The sequence below is a fragment of the Osmia bicornis genome, chromosome 13, assembly GCF_907164935.1.
Source record: "Osmia bicornis bicornis chromosome 13, iOsmBic2.1, whole genome shotgun sequence".
NCBI classification, from domain to species: Eukaryota; Metazoa; Arthropoda; class Insecta; order Hymenoptera; family Megachilidae; genus Osmia; species Osmia bicornis.
Window position 1 is genome coordinate 8648476 of NC_060228.1, and position 17982 is coordinate 8666457.

At 41.1% G+C, this 17982-nt stretch overlaps 2 protein-coding genes across 3 annotated transcripts in view; one reads left to right on the forward strand and one right to left on the reverse strand.

Annotated features, from left to right (window-relative positions):
* Positions 1–17982, reverse strand: part of LOC114873553 (peptidyl-alpha-hydroxyglycine alpha-amidating lyase 1-like) — a 74827-nt gene that overhangs the window by 27295 nt on the left and 29550 nt on the right. The window lies entirely within an intron of this gene.
* LOC114873555 (kynurenine/alpha-aminoadipate aminotransferase, mitochondrial-like) lies at positions 687–4754 on the forward strand. The gene is made up of 8 exons (XM_029181983.2): positions 687–966; positions 1078–1265; positions 1469–1639; positions 2130–2390; positions 2678–2857; positions 3557–3683; positions 3826–4034; positions 4156–4754. Exons 1-8 carry the CDS (start codon positions 873–875, stop codon positions 4225–4227), a joined length of 1302 nt encoding a protein of 433 aa, XP_029037816.2. The 5' UTR covers positions 687–872; the 3' UTR covers positions 4228–4754.

The following is a 17982-nucleotide window of genomic DNA, read 5'->3' on the forward strand; positions in this document are numbered from 1 at the left end:
GAAAATTTAGTGGCGATACTTCCATGGAAATCGGGTCAGTGTCACTGTCATTTTCGTCATTCATTCATGCCTATGTAAACACTGAACAGTGTTACATCATGACTGACAGATATTGCGAATCTTTCGATAGATGTTCGCGTCGCGTGTAATTCTGATTCACCGATGAAAATCCCGGTTTTCCTCGTGTTTTCATTCAATTTCGATTTTCTCATACACGAAAAAATTTAAATTTCCCTTGAATGCATCTAATCCCAAAATCATTGAATTCCGTTCGATGAATCCCCGATTGTCATATTTGATTGCATGTTTTTCTCGAGAAAAATAAATTTCTTAATATCGAGTTACCACATGATTTACCCGAAAATATATTTGTTAGTTCAATATTTTACGTTTGCACAAATGTGACGTTATACGAAGATTGTTTACTACTTAACTGAATCCGATTGTTATTGGTCATAATATTATTACAATTGTTACTGCTTACCGTTTTATTTTCATTCTCATATTTTTCTCGATTCTGAGAATCATTCTACCTTAAACTCTTTATCATAGACAACGTATAATGAATTGATGAGAGTATTAGTAAACACATCTAAACATACGGATCGCGTATTCCTTTCAGAACGTGTTAATGTTATCTGACGCAACCAAAGCTATCGCTAAATATAAAAGCCGGGTAAACGAGACGCGCTGTCAGTGTTGATAGTGGTAGCGTTGGCATTTCATTAAAAAGAATCCTTTCGTTTCCTGACTGTCTCGTTATCCTAGGGGTGTGTTTACCAGCATATCAGAGTCGAGACAAAATTCGATTTTTTTTTTCGCGTTATTGTTACCAAACATAGCAAGTGTAGCTAGTGAATTTGATAATAAAAATGCATAAAAATAAAGATAAATTTAAGATGGATTATTCGTCGTTCACGACGGAAGTGTCGAAGCGACGACGGTCGGCGACAACCAGGGAATTAAGTAAGAAGATTATATTAACGATTTTAATTGCTATTGTGATCGAAAGTATTCGTGATAATTAGCAGAACGTTTACAGTGATTTTAGAGTGATTTTTACTGTTTGTGTTGCAGCGAAAATAGCTTATTCCGCGCCGAAAAATGTGGTCTCACTGGCGGAGGGTATGCCGAACGAGGAGACGTTCCCATTCACAGAAATCTCCATCAAACTTAACGATGGATCGTCTTTCACCCTCGACGACAGAGAATTGGGTGCTGCTTTGCAGTATATTCCCACCCAAGGTTACCCTCCACTTCTTCAAGTAAGTGGAAATTTGATTTTATTGGAACAATTTATTTTATAAAATAGGTAATATCGAGTGATGTTTGATAGAAGATGATATTTATCATTGACCAGGTGTCGAATAATGGCATCCCCGTCATCTTTTCTTCTTTTCTTTTAACTCCCCAATAATGCAATTGCCTTCAATATGTTTAACGACATTGGATATTAAATTGGTTTCAGAGCCTGAGGGAGTTTCAGAGAAGGGCACACGCACCACCCTTATGGGAGAGCCGCGACATCGTGGTCGTCTCCGGATCTCAGGACGGATTAAGCAAAACTCTCGAGGCCATAATCGGTCCTGGAGAGCCGCTTTTAGTGCATGATCCTTTTTACCCAGGCGTGGAAGTTGTGGTTAGCGATCTTTTGCTCCTTAATTTTCTATTTCTTTTACACTTTTTCTTGAAAAATTATACATTTAACTTTAGGTTAAAAGGGTTAAATAAATGTCAACAAGATGACTCTTGACGCGTGAGCTTTCGAATCAGCAATAAAGGATAGAAAGATAAGAAAGTGAAGATCTCACTGCCACGTGTTGTTTAACAAAATGTTTACGATATCTCGGAAAACATGACTCTAACCGTGGAAAAAATCATCGGGGTTCATCTTTCGCGTGCGCCGCATTCGCGTGACAATTTTTATCATCCTTTCACTATCTATAATTTATGACAAGTTTCTCTGATCGGGAAAGGTTGACTTGCATTACGCTGTATAAAGATTATGTATACAATTTCTGGTATCGTGTATCCACGCGCTAAATAATTACACTCAATAAATAATGAATAGCCGATACGATATAAAATGCACGTAGCGAATTCAAAATGCAGCATTGATTTAATTACAGGTAACGCCTCACAAGGCAGAGCTGATACCAATCCCCCAAGATGAATACGGTTTGGTACCAGAGATTTTGAGGGAGACATTGAAGAACAGAGAACTCTCTGGCAAGAAAATGCCGAAAATAATGTACATAAATCCCACGGGCTCGAATCCCACGGGAGTCGTTATCCCCCTGGAAAGGCGGAAGGAGATCTACAGGATAGCCTGCGAGTACAACTTTCTGATTCTCGACGATGATCCTTACCATTTTATGCATTTCGATGATGTGAGTATCTATGTGACATTTCTCTCAAATGACGTTTCTATAGTGTTAATCCATAGAATAATTCAATTTCCCGTGAAATACCATTAATACCCGGTGAATTTATCGAAATTCTAATATCATCGATTGAATATTAATCACCGCATAATATCGTGGCATAACGTTTCCATCATTTATCTCGTATGTATTAATAATTAAATAGTATAACTACGCGTCGAGTGCTTGAAACAATAGTCTGAACAGCTGCAGTTGTGCTTTCACAGGTTACTAATTGAGTTGCGTGTGCACAGGTGGAACCGAAGTCATTCTTATCGCTGGACACGGAAGGCCGAGTAATCAGGCTGGATTCCTTCTCCAAAATAATCAGCAGTGGTATCAGATTGGGATTCATAACAGCAGCAGCTCCGCTGATAGCTAGCATAGAGCTACATTTGCAGAGCAGCCATCTGCACGCCCCTACGTTATCGCAGGTTGGTAGGGACGCATCCCTTAACCCTCCAGCAATCTCGATATTTCCCATCGTGGGTATATTTCGAAGCAAGGTCAATGTCTTTTAGATTTTGATTTCACCGATACACGATAAGTGACTGGAAAATATTGAAGTAGAATTTTCTCATAATTTTTATTAATTTATCTTTGGGTATTTGGGGTCCTGAAGCAATGACTTCTAAGGAACTGCACTGAACCACCGCTCTAGATTATTGTGTCAAGGGACCAATCTATTTTTTAAAACAAAAATTGCAATGAAACTCAAGTTGAGCTAATAGATGTTTCTTTCTTTCTATGAATAATAGAATTGCAATGTAATTTTTTATGCAAAACCTGTCTTCTTTCGTGACAACAAAGAATCGCCTCCATAAATTACACATCGATTCGCCAATAAAACGCATGTCACTGCACGCTTCGTAAAGATAGTGAATTATCAGAAAAGGAGGCGGCAGTCGACCGTAAATATTATTCTCTCCGTATGATGAAACACAAAAAGAAAAATACTAGAGCCACGCTTCGCGTAATTATTATCGAGCATTCGCGAGCGAGCGAGATGTGCCAATGATGGCGCGTGTCTGCTCTTATCGCAAATATAAACACGGTGATTGGGCATTATCGTTAATGATAAATGCAAGCGAAAAGGGAAATCGTTTCCTTTACGATTACGCGCTTCTTTCTAGGTGATACTGTACAAGCTAATGAAGGTATGGGGATACGACGGACTAATGAATCATTTCATGGGGATAAGGTGCTTCTATAAGCAACGCAGGGACGTTATCGCCGCATTGGCTGAAAAACATTTGAGAGGTTTGTATAAATAATCCATTTCGCAACTAGGCTTAACTCCTTTAGTACGATTAGTGTGACAAGTTTCACCCTAATTGACGTTTCTTCGACGATTTCTTTTTTTCAATCATATTTTTACTGATTTACATATCTTGAAATTAAGGTCTAGTAGACTTCTCAATACCAATGGGAGGGTTCTTCCTCTGGATCAAGGTCCGAGGTATCAAAGATACCTGGAAGATGATCATGCAGAGAGGAGTCACAGAGGGTGTCATAATGGCACCTGGAGCAGCCTTCATGAAAGATCCTAGCAAACCTTGCAACGCTATCAGAGCGAGTTTCGCGAAAGCTTCTTACGAAGAAATGGATCTGGTAAGTTTAAATCTATGTACCACCACGTGATGCTAAGTAAATTTCTTCTTTACCGGCCGAATCAAGAAAAATTACTAGTATTTTATGCATCTAGTAACCTTTGTTTTATGATTCTTTTCAGGCGTTGGAGAGGTTGGCATATCTAATCAAATCTGAGTTATGTAATAATTATTCAATAATGAATGGGAATTAGCAGTGTTAGTTTCGTAGTTTAGTAGTATTAGTATATCTTTTGAAGTGGTATACCTCGTACCTGTGGTTATTTCTGTTACCAACGTTTAGTAACAAAAATTCTATGACGATGATGCACACTGCAGTACCGTGCGTTAGTAAGAACGGTACCAGTATCATCAAATGAAGAGAATTCATCGATGAATAGTAATATAGAAAATTACTATCGATGCATTGAAAAATTCTCTGGAAATATTTCTTGCGCTTTTTGTTAGATGACTGTAAAGTCACAAATTTCCGAATTGCTTTAATATTTATAATTGTATAATAATTATTTTTTTTTGTACCATTCGAATCATTTCATTCAATTGACTTCATAATTTCATCAAATCATTGTTTCATCTCCTTTATTTTATTTAATGTAATTCACATTTGTTTAATGGTCAATGTAAATTTTGTATGTACTTAATTCTTGTACAAATTCGTTTTTATCGCGTGTATTTATCAAAAAATCGGCCAAGTTTTTGTAAATAAAATTGCGTTATTATATCATTGTGTTTGTTTCCCACCTTCTATTTTCTTTCAATCTTAATTAACAGACAGATGTCTTTGGAAATTTGTCTAGATGTAAATTTGTTCAATACAAAATGAAACGACGAATATGTGATGAAGAAGAAAGGGTAATTAGGGGATGACGAAAGATGGAAGGAGAAGAGAAACGTTGTAGAGGGCAAGAAACAGGGGAGAAAGACAGGGACTAGACTCTTTCACTTAACGTTAAACACCTTAACTGCCAATTAATTGAACGAAATTAATTTAATCTGCTGCAATATAAGCCAAGAAGGATCTATCCTGTGGCCTGCACGCTTCCTTCGCGTCAAACCAGCATGTAGTTTGTTCTTCGCATAATAAATTCTCTAGTTCACAGACTTTTCTATTAAAAATGAACATATACGAACTAATTTCACTGCTAAAGATGACAAATGCTATTCTTTCGTTTTCGCTTCTTAGCCAAGTATTCGCGAATCGCGACCAGAATAAACCAAAAGAGTGACACAGCTTATTTCCGTGCATTTATTAGCATTAATATCGATTTCCTATGAAGAATATTTTCAAAATGAATGACAGTTCTGTTGTCCATCTGCGCGAATATTATTCATCTCGATTTTTTTCTTTGCTGTAAATATCGAGGTAAAAATAGGTGCAAAAATTTTCAATTGACAGACTTCAATCTGACTTTCTGTAATTTTTTAAACATCGTTTCAGTCCTTTTTTTAAATACCACCTGCCGACGTTACAAAATACCTAAATGATTTTGAATTAATGTCCGAAAAAAAGTAGGTAATTTGACCAAAGTCAAAGAAGTTACGTCGCTTATCAGCAAGGAGGGTGCGAAAAAGATTCGGTGAACCAGGTTAATATAGACCTAATGACGGATTTAAGAGGAGCAACTTGCGTGTATTTTGCCGAGCAGGAGAACGAAGGGAAATCCCATGGCCCTTCGAAGATATAGTGTATATTAAAAGACGTTTCTGAGAGCCGTTACAGGGGATGCACAGATACGGCCGATCATACGAATGGCCACATTTTCAGGAGTGGGATTTTGGCGAGAAACCAGTTCACTTTCATTTTCTGTATGGGGATCATCGAGGTCAGTTCTATGACTTTACGATCCACGATTGCCCAAAGAGAATTGCCTCCAAAAACGCGTTGTTCGGAAACCTTGAAAGGTGAACACGAATATTGTAAACTCGACACTTTGGGATTTATGAACAGTTTAACACGTTCATTGCTACGGAGGTCACTGAAGATCGCTGTTATGTAATTAAAAAATGAAAAAAAAAAAAAATTCGAGTACCACCGAACTTGTACTAATTATTAGAAATAGCAAACGAACGACTGACAAGAGTTGCAAAATTATGACACTTAAGTATTTAAAACCATTGAGCAAATCTTTAGAAAAAAATCCCCGTTTTTAAGTAACCCCACAAATCACCAATTAATTGACCAAAGACATAGAATTCAAACTGGCATAAAACAACCCCCTTCAATCGTGCATGGATACGAAAATTTCTGGTCGTTCCTACGATCCTGATCGCATTTCGTCGCCACCCTTAGTCACCAGCGAGCATTATTTTTACAAATCTAACCCCTAACCTGTTCTCAGAGTCGACGGCTTTCAAGGATGCGCGCGTTACTCCGCGCGATACACGAAACGAGCTCGACACGGGGGCGGATGGAGGCAGAAAAAGAGGAGAAACGTTGGAAGAAGCGAAAATCTTGGATTCGAGCGTACCCTTAGTCGCGACTCACGCTCGTATATAGCCGGCTACGCTTTCTGTCGTTCTTCTATTCGCCGCTGCTGCTCCATATAGCAGCTACAGTAAGGGGGTTATTCCCCGGGGGGTAGGTGAGATCGGGAGGTGAGATGCGGAGGCGGTAGGGTGGTAACTCGAGAAAGAGAAGCAAAAGCGAGAGAATTTGGCTGGTTGAACGAAGAAAACGAAAGGAAGGATAGAGAGAAGCTGAAGAGTAGAACGAACGAGAGAGAGACAAAGACAAAGGGACGAATGAGAAGGGTATACAGGGTGTTGCAAGTAATTAGGACAAGCTCTGTCTTTAAAATGATTCAAGATGAAAGAAAATTATATTGTGCGATGCATATTATGGAATTAAGGTTACCTATGCACTTTTGTGCATCGGTGGATCGGTGCAGAAAAGTGCAATTGCATCTTTTCACTTTTAAGGCAATTCTATATTTTTGAATGCACTATTCCATTTTGTAATTAAGAAGACGTAATGCCTAAAGGATATCAGCTCCAATGACTGCAGTGCGATTGCACTTCTCTGATGCACCGATGCATCAAAATGCATGAACTTAATTACATGATATGCATCGCTTGAAATTATTTTTAATTTTCTCCTACGATATCCTTATGTGAGACATCCTGTAGAACGAATGAAGCGAGAAAGGAGAGGTTGGCAAGGGTGTGCGAGGGGTAGTGCAGTTTCGTGTTGGCATTACTCTTGATTTCCGTGGTGACGTCGCTACCTCGGCTGCCCTTTCCCTCCTGCTACCGTCTCTTCTTCCTCCTGCCTTCTCTCCTCCACCCTCGTTCCTTCGTGTCTTGTGTTTTGCCGTTTCTATGCGGGGGGATGGGGTTACCACCCCGCCCATCTAGCCCGTCCTGATACGGAGAAAGAGCAACCACCCGGACTATCCGGCAGAGATAGATCCTTTCTCGCGCCCTACCTATATCCTCCTGCCCACGAACACAACGCTGGTACCCTTTCTTTCTGCTTGTCGCGCGCGGAAAAAGCCTTGCCTTGCCTTGCCTTGCCTTGCCTTTGCGCCCGCGGCCATTATATCACGGTAAACATCTCAACCACCCGAAACCGTGTTACACAGGAGTACTAAAAAATTAAGGGACACTCGGAACGGCTAACTTTTCACCTGGCCGCGTCTCCCGAACTGTAATGACCCGTTGACGAATTAAATGACTGATAACGAATGGCTCGTTGCACGCGTCCACCCGCGAAAGAAAGTTTGCTCGACGATGAGGACTGATCGACGGAGTAGGACGATTTGAGATTTCAGGTTATAAAGCTTGCTATGGACGTAGGCGGTGTAAGCGATTTTTAATTAAGCACTGCTTTCCAGTTAATGAGCGTCAGATAAGTGGAAATTAGACCGAAGTTTATCTTAAATATATTGTCAGATAGCTTTCAATCGTTAAAGAACCGCAGATATTTATCTGTGATCTTGAGTGGTTTCTTGTAGAACGATTGTAAATTGCATGGAGATTCCAGATCCTGGCGGAATTGAATTAGGATACCTTCTTCTCGTTCACTAGCTCGAGAGATAGATTGTGGACTCGTTCATTGGTTTTAAGTGAACGAGTTACGTTGAGACGTTTATTATTGGAAGTATAAAAGCTTCTTCTCAAGACAAATACAAGACGAACTGATAGAACCTGATAAAATCTCCCAAGTACGATTTCCATTACACTGAAACTTTTCTAACTGATAAATTCTACGTGGTTAAGACTATGCAAGACCGAAAGAGGAGACCAAAAATTCTAGTGCACCCCTAATTACGGTGCTTGAAACTTTGCTCTCAGAAAAACTTTGTCAATTATGAGATAACCTGATAGAATTTCGCGACAAAATCGAGGCACATCCTTCGATCGACGCAAGCCTAAGCGGAAATCCTATCGGAAAGGTCGGAAGGACGCGGAACAGCGTGGAACAACGAGTAAAAAAGGAAGCTAGGGGTTTGGATCGGCGTACAATATAGTCCCACGATTGCCCAGTAAATATCGGAGCGAGGTTATAGCCGGCTCCGCGGCCCGTAAACCAAGACATTAAATTTTATAATATTGCGTCCCGTCTCGCTCCCGTCCCTCCTCGACATCGGCCACCGGCGACCCCTCTCGCTGGTTCTACACCTAGCTAACTCGCACCCCTTACGCTGTCGCACTCGCACGCGCGCGCACACCGTGCTTTTATTGGCTATTTACAGAGGAAATGGCCTCTAAATTAACTGCAGACTACCGGATTGCTACGTATATCGAACGGCCTCGTATAACGCCTCGCTGCTCTCGCTCGTTAAGATCAAAATCGAAATGACAGAGCGACGACGATTAATTTCGCGGGCCAAAATACAGAGAGCCACCCTCTCGATTCCGTTCGCACCGGTGTCTTCGCGAAAGGTGATCGAGAGAGGCGTCGATAGGAGGGAGCAGCCTAGCTCTGGCTTCCTTTTAATTGCACCCTGAATTTTTGATCGTTCGCTCGGTAAGAATTCCCTGCTTTCCGACCTTTCTTCGGGGAGACGTTGAAAGAGTAGAGACCGTAGGGCTGTGAGAGTTTTATGAGCAGCAGGAAGCTTGATATTGTTACTTATCGTTGTTTGATAGTGGTTTCGAAGGCGTTGCGAAAAGGGGTTGCGAGCGAACTCGTATTGCGGAGAAAAATTCTACTCCAGACTGATGTATAGGTGGAAATTTAAATGTACAGGCAGAAAATGAAGTGCGAACGGGTGTGATATGAATGAACACCATTAAATAAACAAAAGTGTAAGTATGTAGATAACAAGGAAAATAAAGGTAGAATTATATATTGTTTTCATCGAGAATATCGAAGCTGACAACGCGGTGCCAAATAAATTTCATGTCTCAATTAGTTTTTCGGCCACGCGCAGTCACGTGGCCACCGTTCACCCTGCAGTTCGGTCTGTTTCCCCCTTCGGCTTCTTCGACGGCTAGCAGGGGCGTAATTCAAACGCAAATATATTAAGTGTTGTCTGCACCAAAGTTCCGTTTAGTGTGTCGGTTTCATTTAGCCAGATAAGCATCTTTTGCTCGAACTGGACACGATTCTAACTGACAGGATGAGCACGGGTCGACGTTACGAGCACAATGTTTCGGTCGATTAATTAAACGTACCTGTAACTCGCTACGGTACATCAGAAACTTACTTTGATAACATCTCAAAACGTGGGTCCTTGCAAAAATTAAACTTTATAGACAGATTATATTTTATAAGTGTCTGTTACTTTAATCTTCTCTCTGTATGCACATATTTTGACGTTGAGAAAATTCTGCGAAAGCTTTGTTCATTGTTTTAAGAGGCATTTTTAAACAGAATTTAAATCGAATTATTCGTAACGCAGCCACAATCTCTGTATTCCCAGTGCAAACACGATCAGTAAAGACATATGTTTGAGCAGTGTAATATATACATAGTTCCTGCTCGGACACATCGTCCTACAACATATTAACAGCTTAGCCGGTAAGCCTTTTATATTACATTTTTCCCTCTATGGGGTCTCCTAATCCAATGGGGTAGCTACCCGCCCTACGATACTGGAGCTCAAACAGCGAATTCGAGTCGAATCGAAGTTTGATATTGTACACGTATCGGGGAACCGCAATTTCTTAGATTTTCCTAAGCAACGGGGACAACAACTTAAGAAAATCATCTAAAACACCTCTAGATCACGGATTAACTTCTGATAAATTTCCTGAAATATTCTTCAGCGTAGACAGAAAATTCTAGAACCAAATGACAGATGTATATAATTAAATAATACACATCTGTTTATCCATGAAATTAACGAAAGTAGATACACAAAGTGTAAAGAGTTAACCCTCTTTCCCCGTGTTTTTCCCATGGACGATCCGGAGGCCGGCTTTCTAGGGACAGTCGCTTCCTCCGACTTGACTTTGTGAACGTTTCACGCCCGAAGCCCCAATTAAGTAGAATGACTGACCCGATCACAGTACCGTGGATTTATTGTCTCGCGAGACTCTTTCGAAAAGGATCGAGCAACGCGGACATAACTTTGTCGGCCGGTTTGTGTTTGCGAGGCGCACCCTGACCGGGGTTGGCCCATTGTTTGCCCTGAAACGCACGCAACGCGAAATCATCCCTTGGCGCGTGACTTACGTGCCTGTAAAGCCAAACACAGCGGGACGCAACGCGTACGAAAGTGTATCTTTCGCGAGATATTCACGCGATGAGTGGCCAAGTCGGCTCGATCAGATGGAATTTAAAGCTGAAGTTTCGATGGGAAGTCGATTGATACAAGAAATTTTAATTTCAACAAATTATTATTGGATTTGATACTCGTGGATCGAAATTTGAAAAATACCACCCTCTTTAGTTAAAATAGCTAGGGCTGTACCTGGAGGTTTCCACAACTTTTATCGTTCAAGTTGAAGAACGATCGTCTGCGCGATACCGTGAGCGAGTGCATCAAAATGCAGAACATTGCATCGGTACGAGGCAGTAGTCAAGAATTCGAAGATACGAGAGGCTCGGTAATAAATCTTTAGACGGGACTTAAGTTTCGAAGTAAATCTTGCCACGTTTTAGCAGTAAGTCCAGAGCTCACCGCGGAACGGGATCAAGAATAGCGACTTGCTGGATAACAGCTTGCATCGTGTCCCGGCTACGCTTTCCTGGCTGCGTAGTCCAGGAAAGGTGCTAAATCCACTTGTGACGAGTTTTAAAAACGACTCTATCGCCCATACTGATGTGTCTCGCCGGTAATCCAGCCAGGAAGCACGCAATCCATGCTTCTTTAGAACCTCGAACGCGCGCAGTTCACCGGTTCAAGTCTCTCGAAGAGATTTTCACAAATTTTCAAGCCTCCCGATAGGCCACTATCCGTCGATTAAATATTCCTAGCACGTTGAAAAAAAGAAATTCAGATTCGATAAATTTCCCCAGCTTGAGTAGTTTTTTATGTATTCGAATATAGTACACGTATCTCCCGTCGAAAGCGCAGATTATCAACGTTCGTCGATTACATTTTATACAATAAATGGTCGGTTTTCGTAGTAAATCACCAGCGAATAAAACAAGATAATTCGCGTCGTTAAATTTACGTTAATAACGTGTTTCGAAACGATATACTGCATGCCACAACTAGATCAATATAATCGCATCATGTAGAATGTAATAAATTATTTTTCAATCGTGCCTGAATTAAGCAATTAAAGAATTGTGCTGATTTTGATAGGTGCATCGGATTTTCTGTAAAAGTAAGTACGCGAGGAAAATCTGTGCGAATTTAATGAATATTGGGAGTTGAAAATCGTCGGATAAAGAATTGCGACGAAGCGGCAATGGAGGGTAGGGTAAAGTTTGGCCAGACTAGAAGAGAGAACAACGTGATTTAGATATCGTCTTCTTGCGGTAATCAATTTCCATTAACGAAGTCTCGGAGCAGCTGGAAAGGGAAAGAGGAGGCGAGGTGAGGGCGAGGAAAACGGAAGGTGAAATGGAGATAAAGAAAAACCGAGATCCTGGAGACAAATCTAAAGAGGCTCCGCTTCTGTAATCGAGTTCTCAGCATTTTTTATCCGAACAAACGAGAGAACATTATTTCTTCAGTCAATTTTTTATATGAAAAATTTCTGATAAAATCGATCCGACACCCCTGATCGAGCGTTTTGCAAAAACTTCTTTAACGACCAATCTCTTCTCGGATTCCATGAGATAACAATAAATAAATCTGGGATAACGAGAGAAGCGTCGGGACGTCCCCGATTCTCTCCAGGCTGGTCCGTGAGCCGAGAAAATTGAAAAACTTCTCGGTAAAATTGTCTCGCCACTACAACTTGCACTAAACTTAACCTGCTCCTTCTCGCCCTCGGCTCAATACATTCTAAAAAGTAATTAAACTTTGGACACACGCAAGAAGAGGCTCGACCACAAGTTTCTCAGGGACAGATCGAACGAGGAGGAAGTCTCGTTCGCAAAAATGCTTGCACCTGAAGGCTGCGACAGGCGGATGCAATTAAGGGGCTGAAATAATGAGACTGTCGACGCCTTTTCAATTCGTTGGATAAAAAGTTAGCTACACAATTTCACCAGCATCTTTAAACAACTACGTCGATCTGTTCGATAAAATTCTGATTCATAGTGTATCGAAATAAAGTGAATCAAAATCTTCCTAATGAAAACCTATAACATTTGAATACAAAAAAATATTCATCTCTTCAATTTATCGTGTTTGTACCAACGATCGGCTCTCGATTAAATTTATACAATGGAGCAATGTTGCCGCGGATCGAAAGAGAGAGGAACGATACCGGAAGTGCGAGTTGGTCGACGAGCCGGGGAAGACACGGACGAGCAACGACGAGGATCGCTGAAAATCCGGCGCGTAAACGCGTGGTCGGGGGAGGGATTGTGGCAATTAAGCAAAAGCCGGCCCTGTCGAGTGGCAAAATATTTGCAGAAACGTGGCATCGACGTTCGGGAACTCGTTGCTAGCCGTAACTGGAATGTGAGATATGGCAGGAACTCGATCGACGTCCAAATGAAGCACGCTAGAGAGTCAGCAAGTGCCTGGTCGGATATTATAGACCTGTGAACGAGGCTGAGGGGTGGTTTCCGCGTTAAATTGAAACGCTCGAAGGTAACGTCTAATGAAAGCATACGCGCCGAGCTAATATCTACCCCACTAGAATGTAATAATTTCGGAATGGTACTTCAGAGAGAGGCTGTACTTCTCTGCAACAAAGGTTTCAGCCCGCGTGCAGTTATCCGGAATCGCGAGCACCCGCCGGCTTCCGCAACCCCGTAAAACTACTACGGCAGAGGGGTCAGGTATAGGCGATTTATTAAAAAGTTCGTTCGATGATCCGTAGCCGAGCGTGGCAGAGGTGAAATCGTGTTCCCGATGCGTTGATTTCGTTAACGGAACCGAATCCGAAACGGCCAGGAAATCAAAATTTGCACTTCGAGTCGATTTCCTGCCTAACAGCCCCGCTTCTATGCGATACCAACACGATACCTCCGTTACCGTTCTAATTCTACAACCTCCTCGTTATCGAAATCGTTTTCAACAGATTGAAATTGAGCGCGTTTCGACGACTTTGTCGGAGGAAAACTACTACTCGTTATAGGAATATTTTTCAGTACGAAAAGAGATTGTGATTTTTTCTATTCAATTAAACTAAGTATTTTATATGTACAGTTTAATGTTTATGCTTTTTCGGATTTTCATAGTCACTTTGGGTACCTTTGAACGGATCATGCAGAAAATCTCTCGTTATTTCAATCTATTGGTTCAATCTATTGGCAGACGTTTCGATAAACAATTCTAGTTATTTGAATAACGAAAGAAATCTACCCTTAAATTGGACTATATTAAACGAGGAACAGGGGAAAATTCAGCGAACACTTTGAAAAAAGAGCGAAAAGAGAGGTGTAACAAGTAGTCTTTCGAGCCGCACGTGGCGGTAATATAATCGGGCACCGGTTTCATGAAAATCTATCGGACGAAAGCTTTCGACGATCGACTGTAATCGTGTATAGACGGCCGGGCATTTCGGAAAGCCAACGCTGAAAAAAGTTTTCAAGAGTTCCAGCTGGAGAAGCGTGCGCGTAGAATGAATTTCGTTGAAGGACCATTCCCCTGTGATTGTGTGCACGTGTATCTCCATCGTGAACGTTTGTGTTCACCTATATGGGTGGTTGCAAGTGCGCGCGCGTTCACACTCTCGTCCGTGGCTCGGTGTTAAAGGGTGGGAGCACGAGAGCATGTGGGTGCTGTAAGCACAAATTGCCACAAATTGGAGAAAATTGAATGAAGCTTACAGCTTAACGAAGGCACTAAATCCTTGTGGAACGACCTATCTCAACATACAGCCCATTTTCGTGATAAGTGAGCAAGTGTCGTGCGCTGAAAACACCATTGACGAATCCCGATTACCTCCTCATCGACTGCTCGCCCATTTGCTCAAATTTTAACCGAAACGCGGTCTGTATAATTAAAAGCGGAGCTACGTAATTCAAATTCTAACCATTCGGATCTTTTTTAATTAAAAAACCTAATATTTACTAAAAGCTAAGCATAACGTTAGCATATGCAACATTATCATTCGAGAAATAACCAGTCATAACCATTCGATTCTTGTAAGTTTAAAATGTTGAAAGCCTAACCCGTAAGATGTTCCATTTTATTAGAAAGGATCGCTCGGGCCAATTGTACGGTATATCCATCGTCGAACAGAACAGATTACGGTATTTAAAGCACATTTAAACGTTCGTTCTTGTGGACTTAACTGGTTACAGTCGACTTCCATCGCGGTTAACGGGCACCACGCTAATATGTTAAAACAACTGGTAAGCAGTCTGGTCGATCGTCGAACAAATTCAACCAATATTCGTCCAGAATTTCCCGGAGCAGCCTGAAACAATTTCGATAGAAACTTTCTTCCCCCTCGATCGGAAAAAAGTCTCTTTTATTGAAGTGCGCTTCTCGAACGTTAAAGACACAGAGAAAGCCGTGAACGGCCACGGAGGATCGGAATCGAAGAGACGAGAAATGTAGAGAAAGGTAGAGAAAGGTAGAGAAAGGTAAAGAGGGAAGAGATCGACGGAACGGTTGCCTGTTTGTAGCCAACAGGAGACACTGACGAGAACCGGGGAGGCGTGCTAGACGCGAAATATGTCTGGCGTATGTGGAGAAGCTCGTACACTCCCTCGGGATTGTTATGGGGGCATTCCGGCTTCTGGTATGTAATATCAGAAATTCCTGTCTACCTGTGTGTCGCCTGTTGCCCGTGCACGTTGTTCCAATTCGAACAGGCGGGGATACACGCCACGTCGCGAAAGTGGTATTACTTCTGCCGGCATAGAGAGGCCCAGCAGGGTGAATCCGTCCTCTGCTTCGTCGAATATTCGGAGGACGAAACTATGCGCGTTCTACGAGAAAAATTAACTAGACAGAGGATCGTGAAAGGAGATTGCGTTTCGCATGGTGGATACGAATCCGTTGCGGAACTATGAATTCTTTTTTTTCAATTTCTACTTTGACTGTTATAGGAATACTTCTGCTTCAGATGTAACAGAAAAACAAAATGGAAGAATAACGCAGGAATTCGAATGGTTTAACAAATCGTGTGGAGAGTGCGAAAAATTCGAAACGAAAACGCGGAGAATCGGTGACAGGAAGGGCTTCCGGGTAACGCGAACACCGTTGTACCTAAAACGGACCTCGGCCCCGCGGCACGGAAGGGTAGTTTTAGCCAGAGGCATTGGTTGTCTGCATTCGACACATTGTCAATTTGCCGCTGCTCGTCTCGCCTGTTTAAAATCGATCGCGTACACGCACATATGCCTCCGCGTGTTTCCGCCGCCTAAGTGTTTCTCCGTCGTTGCCATTCATCTCGTCTAACGATGAAAAAAAAAACAACAAAAAACAATCAATTATCGAGTGTAAAAATACACATATCTCGACGGTTGATAAAAAGTGGCTTTGAATTTTTCATCCCATCCGGTCATTTGAAATTCGTTTAATTCTTCTGGAGTAAAGATCCTTTTCGACACGAACTGTTACTAGGAATTTATTTAACTTTCCTCAATTTTAGTCACGCTGATATAAGCAAATTTAAATAATTGAATATCTGGAAAAAAGATTATAAAGATCTTAAGTGTGATTAGGATTATATTCATTTTGTAAAATAGGTCAAATCAGGCTTGCGACGGTGTCAGTAGCTAGGAGAAAAATTGAAATCATCTGTCTGTTGGAAATTGCATTGAACTAGTGCGATCAGCGTAATCAACCGGATCGCGCGACAACTATACCTATGCAGTCGAGATGACGGCGAAGATAAAAATTACGAACGGTGAATATTTGAAATACGTATATTGTGTTGGTGGGCGAGAATTCCTGTGGTACGAGCTGGAATAGTAGCGCGCATTCCCCGGCTATGTCTGTTTCATTAAATTGGAGAATTCCAGCGTATTTTTGGAAACAGAGGAACCGAGTTAAACCGCTGGTTACACCATTTTCCCTGGACCAACAGCGTTCGTTCGCACATATTGCCGCGATACACTCGAAAATTTCGTCGTTCGATCGCTGATCGAATACTACGGACCAGCGGCGTTAATTATTTTTAATATGATTACCGATGTATTTGCATATACCGATTCGAATGTTTTTGTTGCATCAGGATAAATGCAAACCGAAGTGAAAGAAACGATGGATTCGATAAAAAAACAAAAATAAAGAAAATTCCGTCGAATTCTTGTAATATTAACCTTTACCGAAAAGTTTTTGCTTAATTTTTATTCATACCAACCATTAGTTTGAGAAACGAACGTTTGTCGCGAATGAAATCAGATAATCAATTAATCGATGAGTTTCTCCAAAGTTAACAGATACCAGTTGGTCGATAAGTTTTTTCCTATTGAGCCACTTTTAGTTCCCATCGGTGAAGATGTTTAAAAGTAAACTGCAACCTCGTAATTTCAAAATCTAATCCCTTTCTGCTCCTTCGCAGGAATAGTCGCTTTCAAAGCACGAACGTCTCTGATATTAACTCTGCGCTGTAAATTATTTTCATATTAATGCAAGAATGCCGAACAGTCGACCGACGAAGCGTTTCTGCCGTGTTTATTAAATTTCTTTGACATTCGCTTCCCGAATCAATATGGCTTCTACGCGTGGCGTTTCTCGAAGATCTGCTTCTCAACGTAAGAGGTCGCAATTTCCTTTGAAATTTTCAACCACCCTTTCCACCTGTATCCAGATACCACCCGCGTTCTACGCGTTGAATAATCGCCGACGAAAACAACAACGACAATTAACTGTGTTGTTGTTCCCGATAAAAATGAATTTTGGTTGGTTTGTTGAAGCTCGTAGTATTTCACCGTTTATTACTAAATTTTTTCCCCGTGCACCGTTGGACTAGCGACATATACAGCGATTCAACATATTTTTTTCTCGTCGCCAGACGAATCCAACAATTGAATATCTCCGATAATTATTCGCATGTTTACTGTGCGCAAATAAAATAAAGAAAGGTTCAATTATTATCTGCAATTTTCATCCCTTTCCATTGGTCTCATCGATGTCTCCACTTAATTGCTTTCATTTCAAATCACTGCTATAGGTATCGATCAGTAATAACGATATATCATTAATATTAATACAAGAATATGTAGATGCCATTTGGTCAGTAAGAGGTTTGGGATCTAATTAATTAAAATTAGAACTCGTAATCATGTTACTAAGCTCCCAGTAAAAATTTAAGTTCCAGTTCACCCCTGTGTGGAAGACAATCAGACAAGCATTTTGCCCCAAATCTGATGATAGTTTAAATTAAATTAAATTATCATTGTTGCCATTTTCTTTCATGCGTGGATATAGTATAAGAAAATTTCCTAAAATCCCTGGGAAGTTGGACGTTTCACCCAGTTCCAGGCCCAACGAGACCGTAATTCCCAATCGTCGAGATAAATGTCGCCCCCT

Coding starts and splice junctions, on each gene's coding strand:
- LOC114873555 (XM_029181983.2), top strand. CDS start 873: ATGCATAAAAATAAAGATAAATTTAAGATGGATTATTCGTCGTTCACG. Junction 967..1,077: donor GGCGACAACCAGGGAATTAA/GTAAGAAGATTA, acceptor TTTGTGTTGCAG/CGAAAATAGCTTATTCCGCG. Junction 2,858..3,556: donor ACGCCCCTACGTTATCGCAG/GTTGGTAGGGAC, acceptor GCTTCTTTCTAG/GTGATACTGTACAAGCTAAT.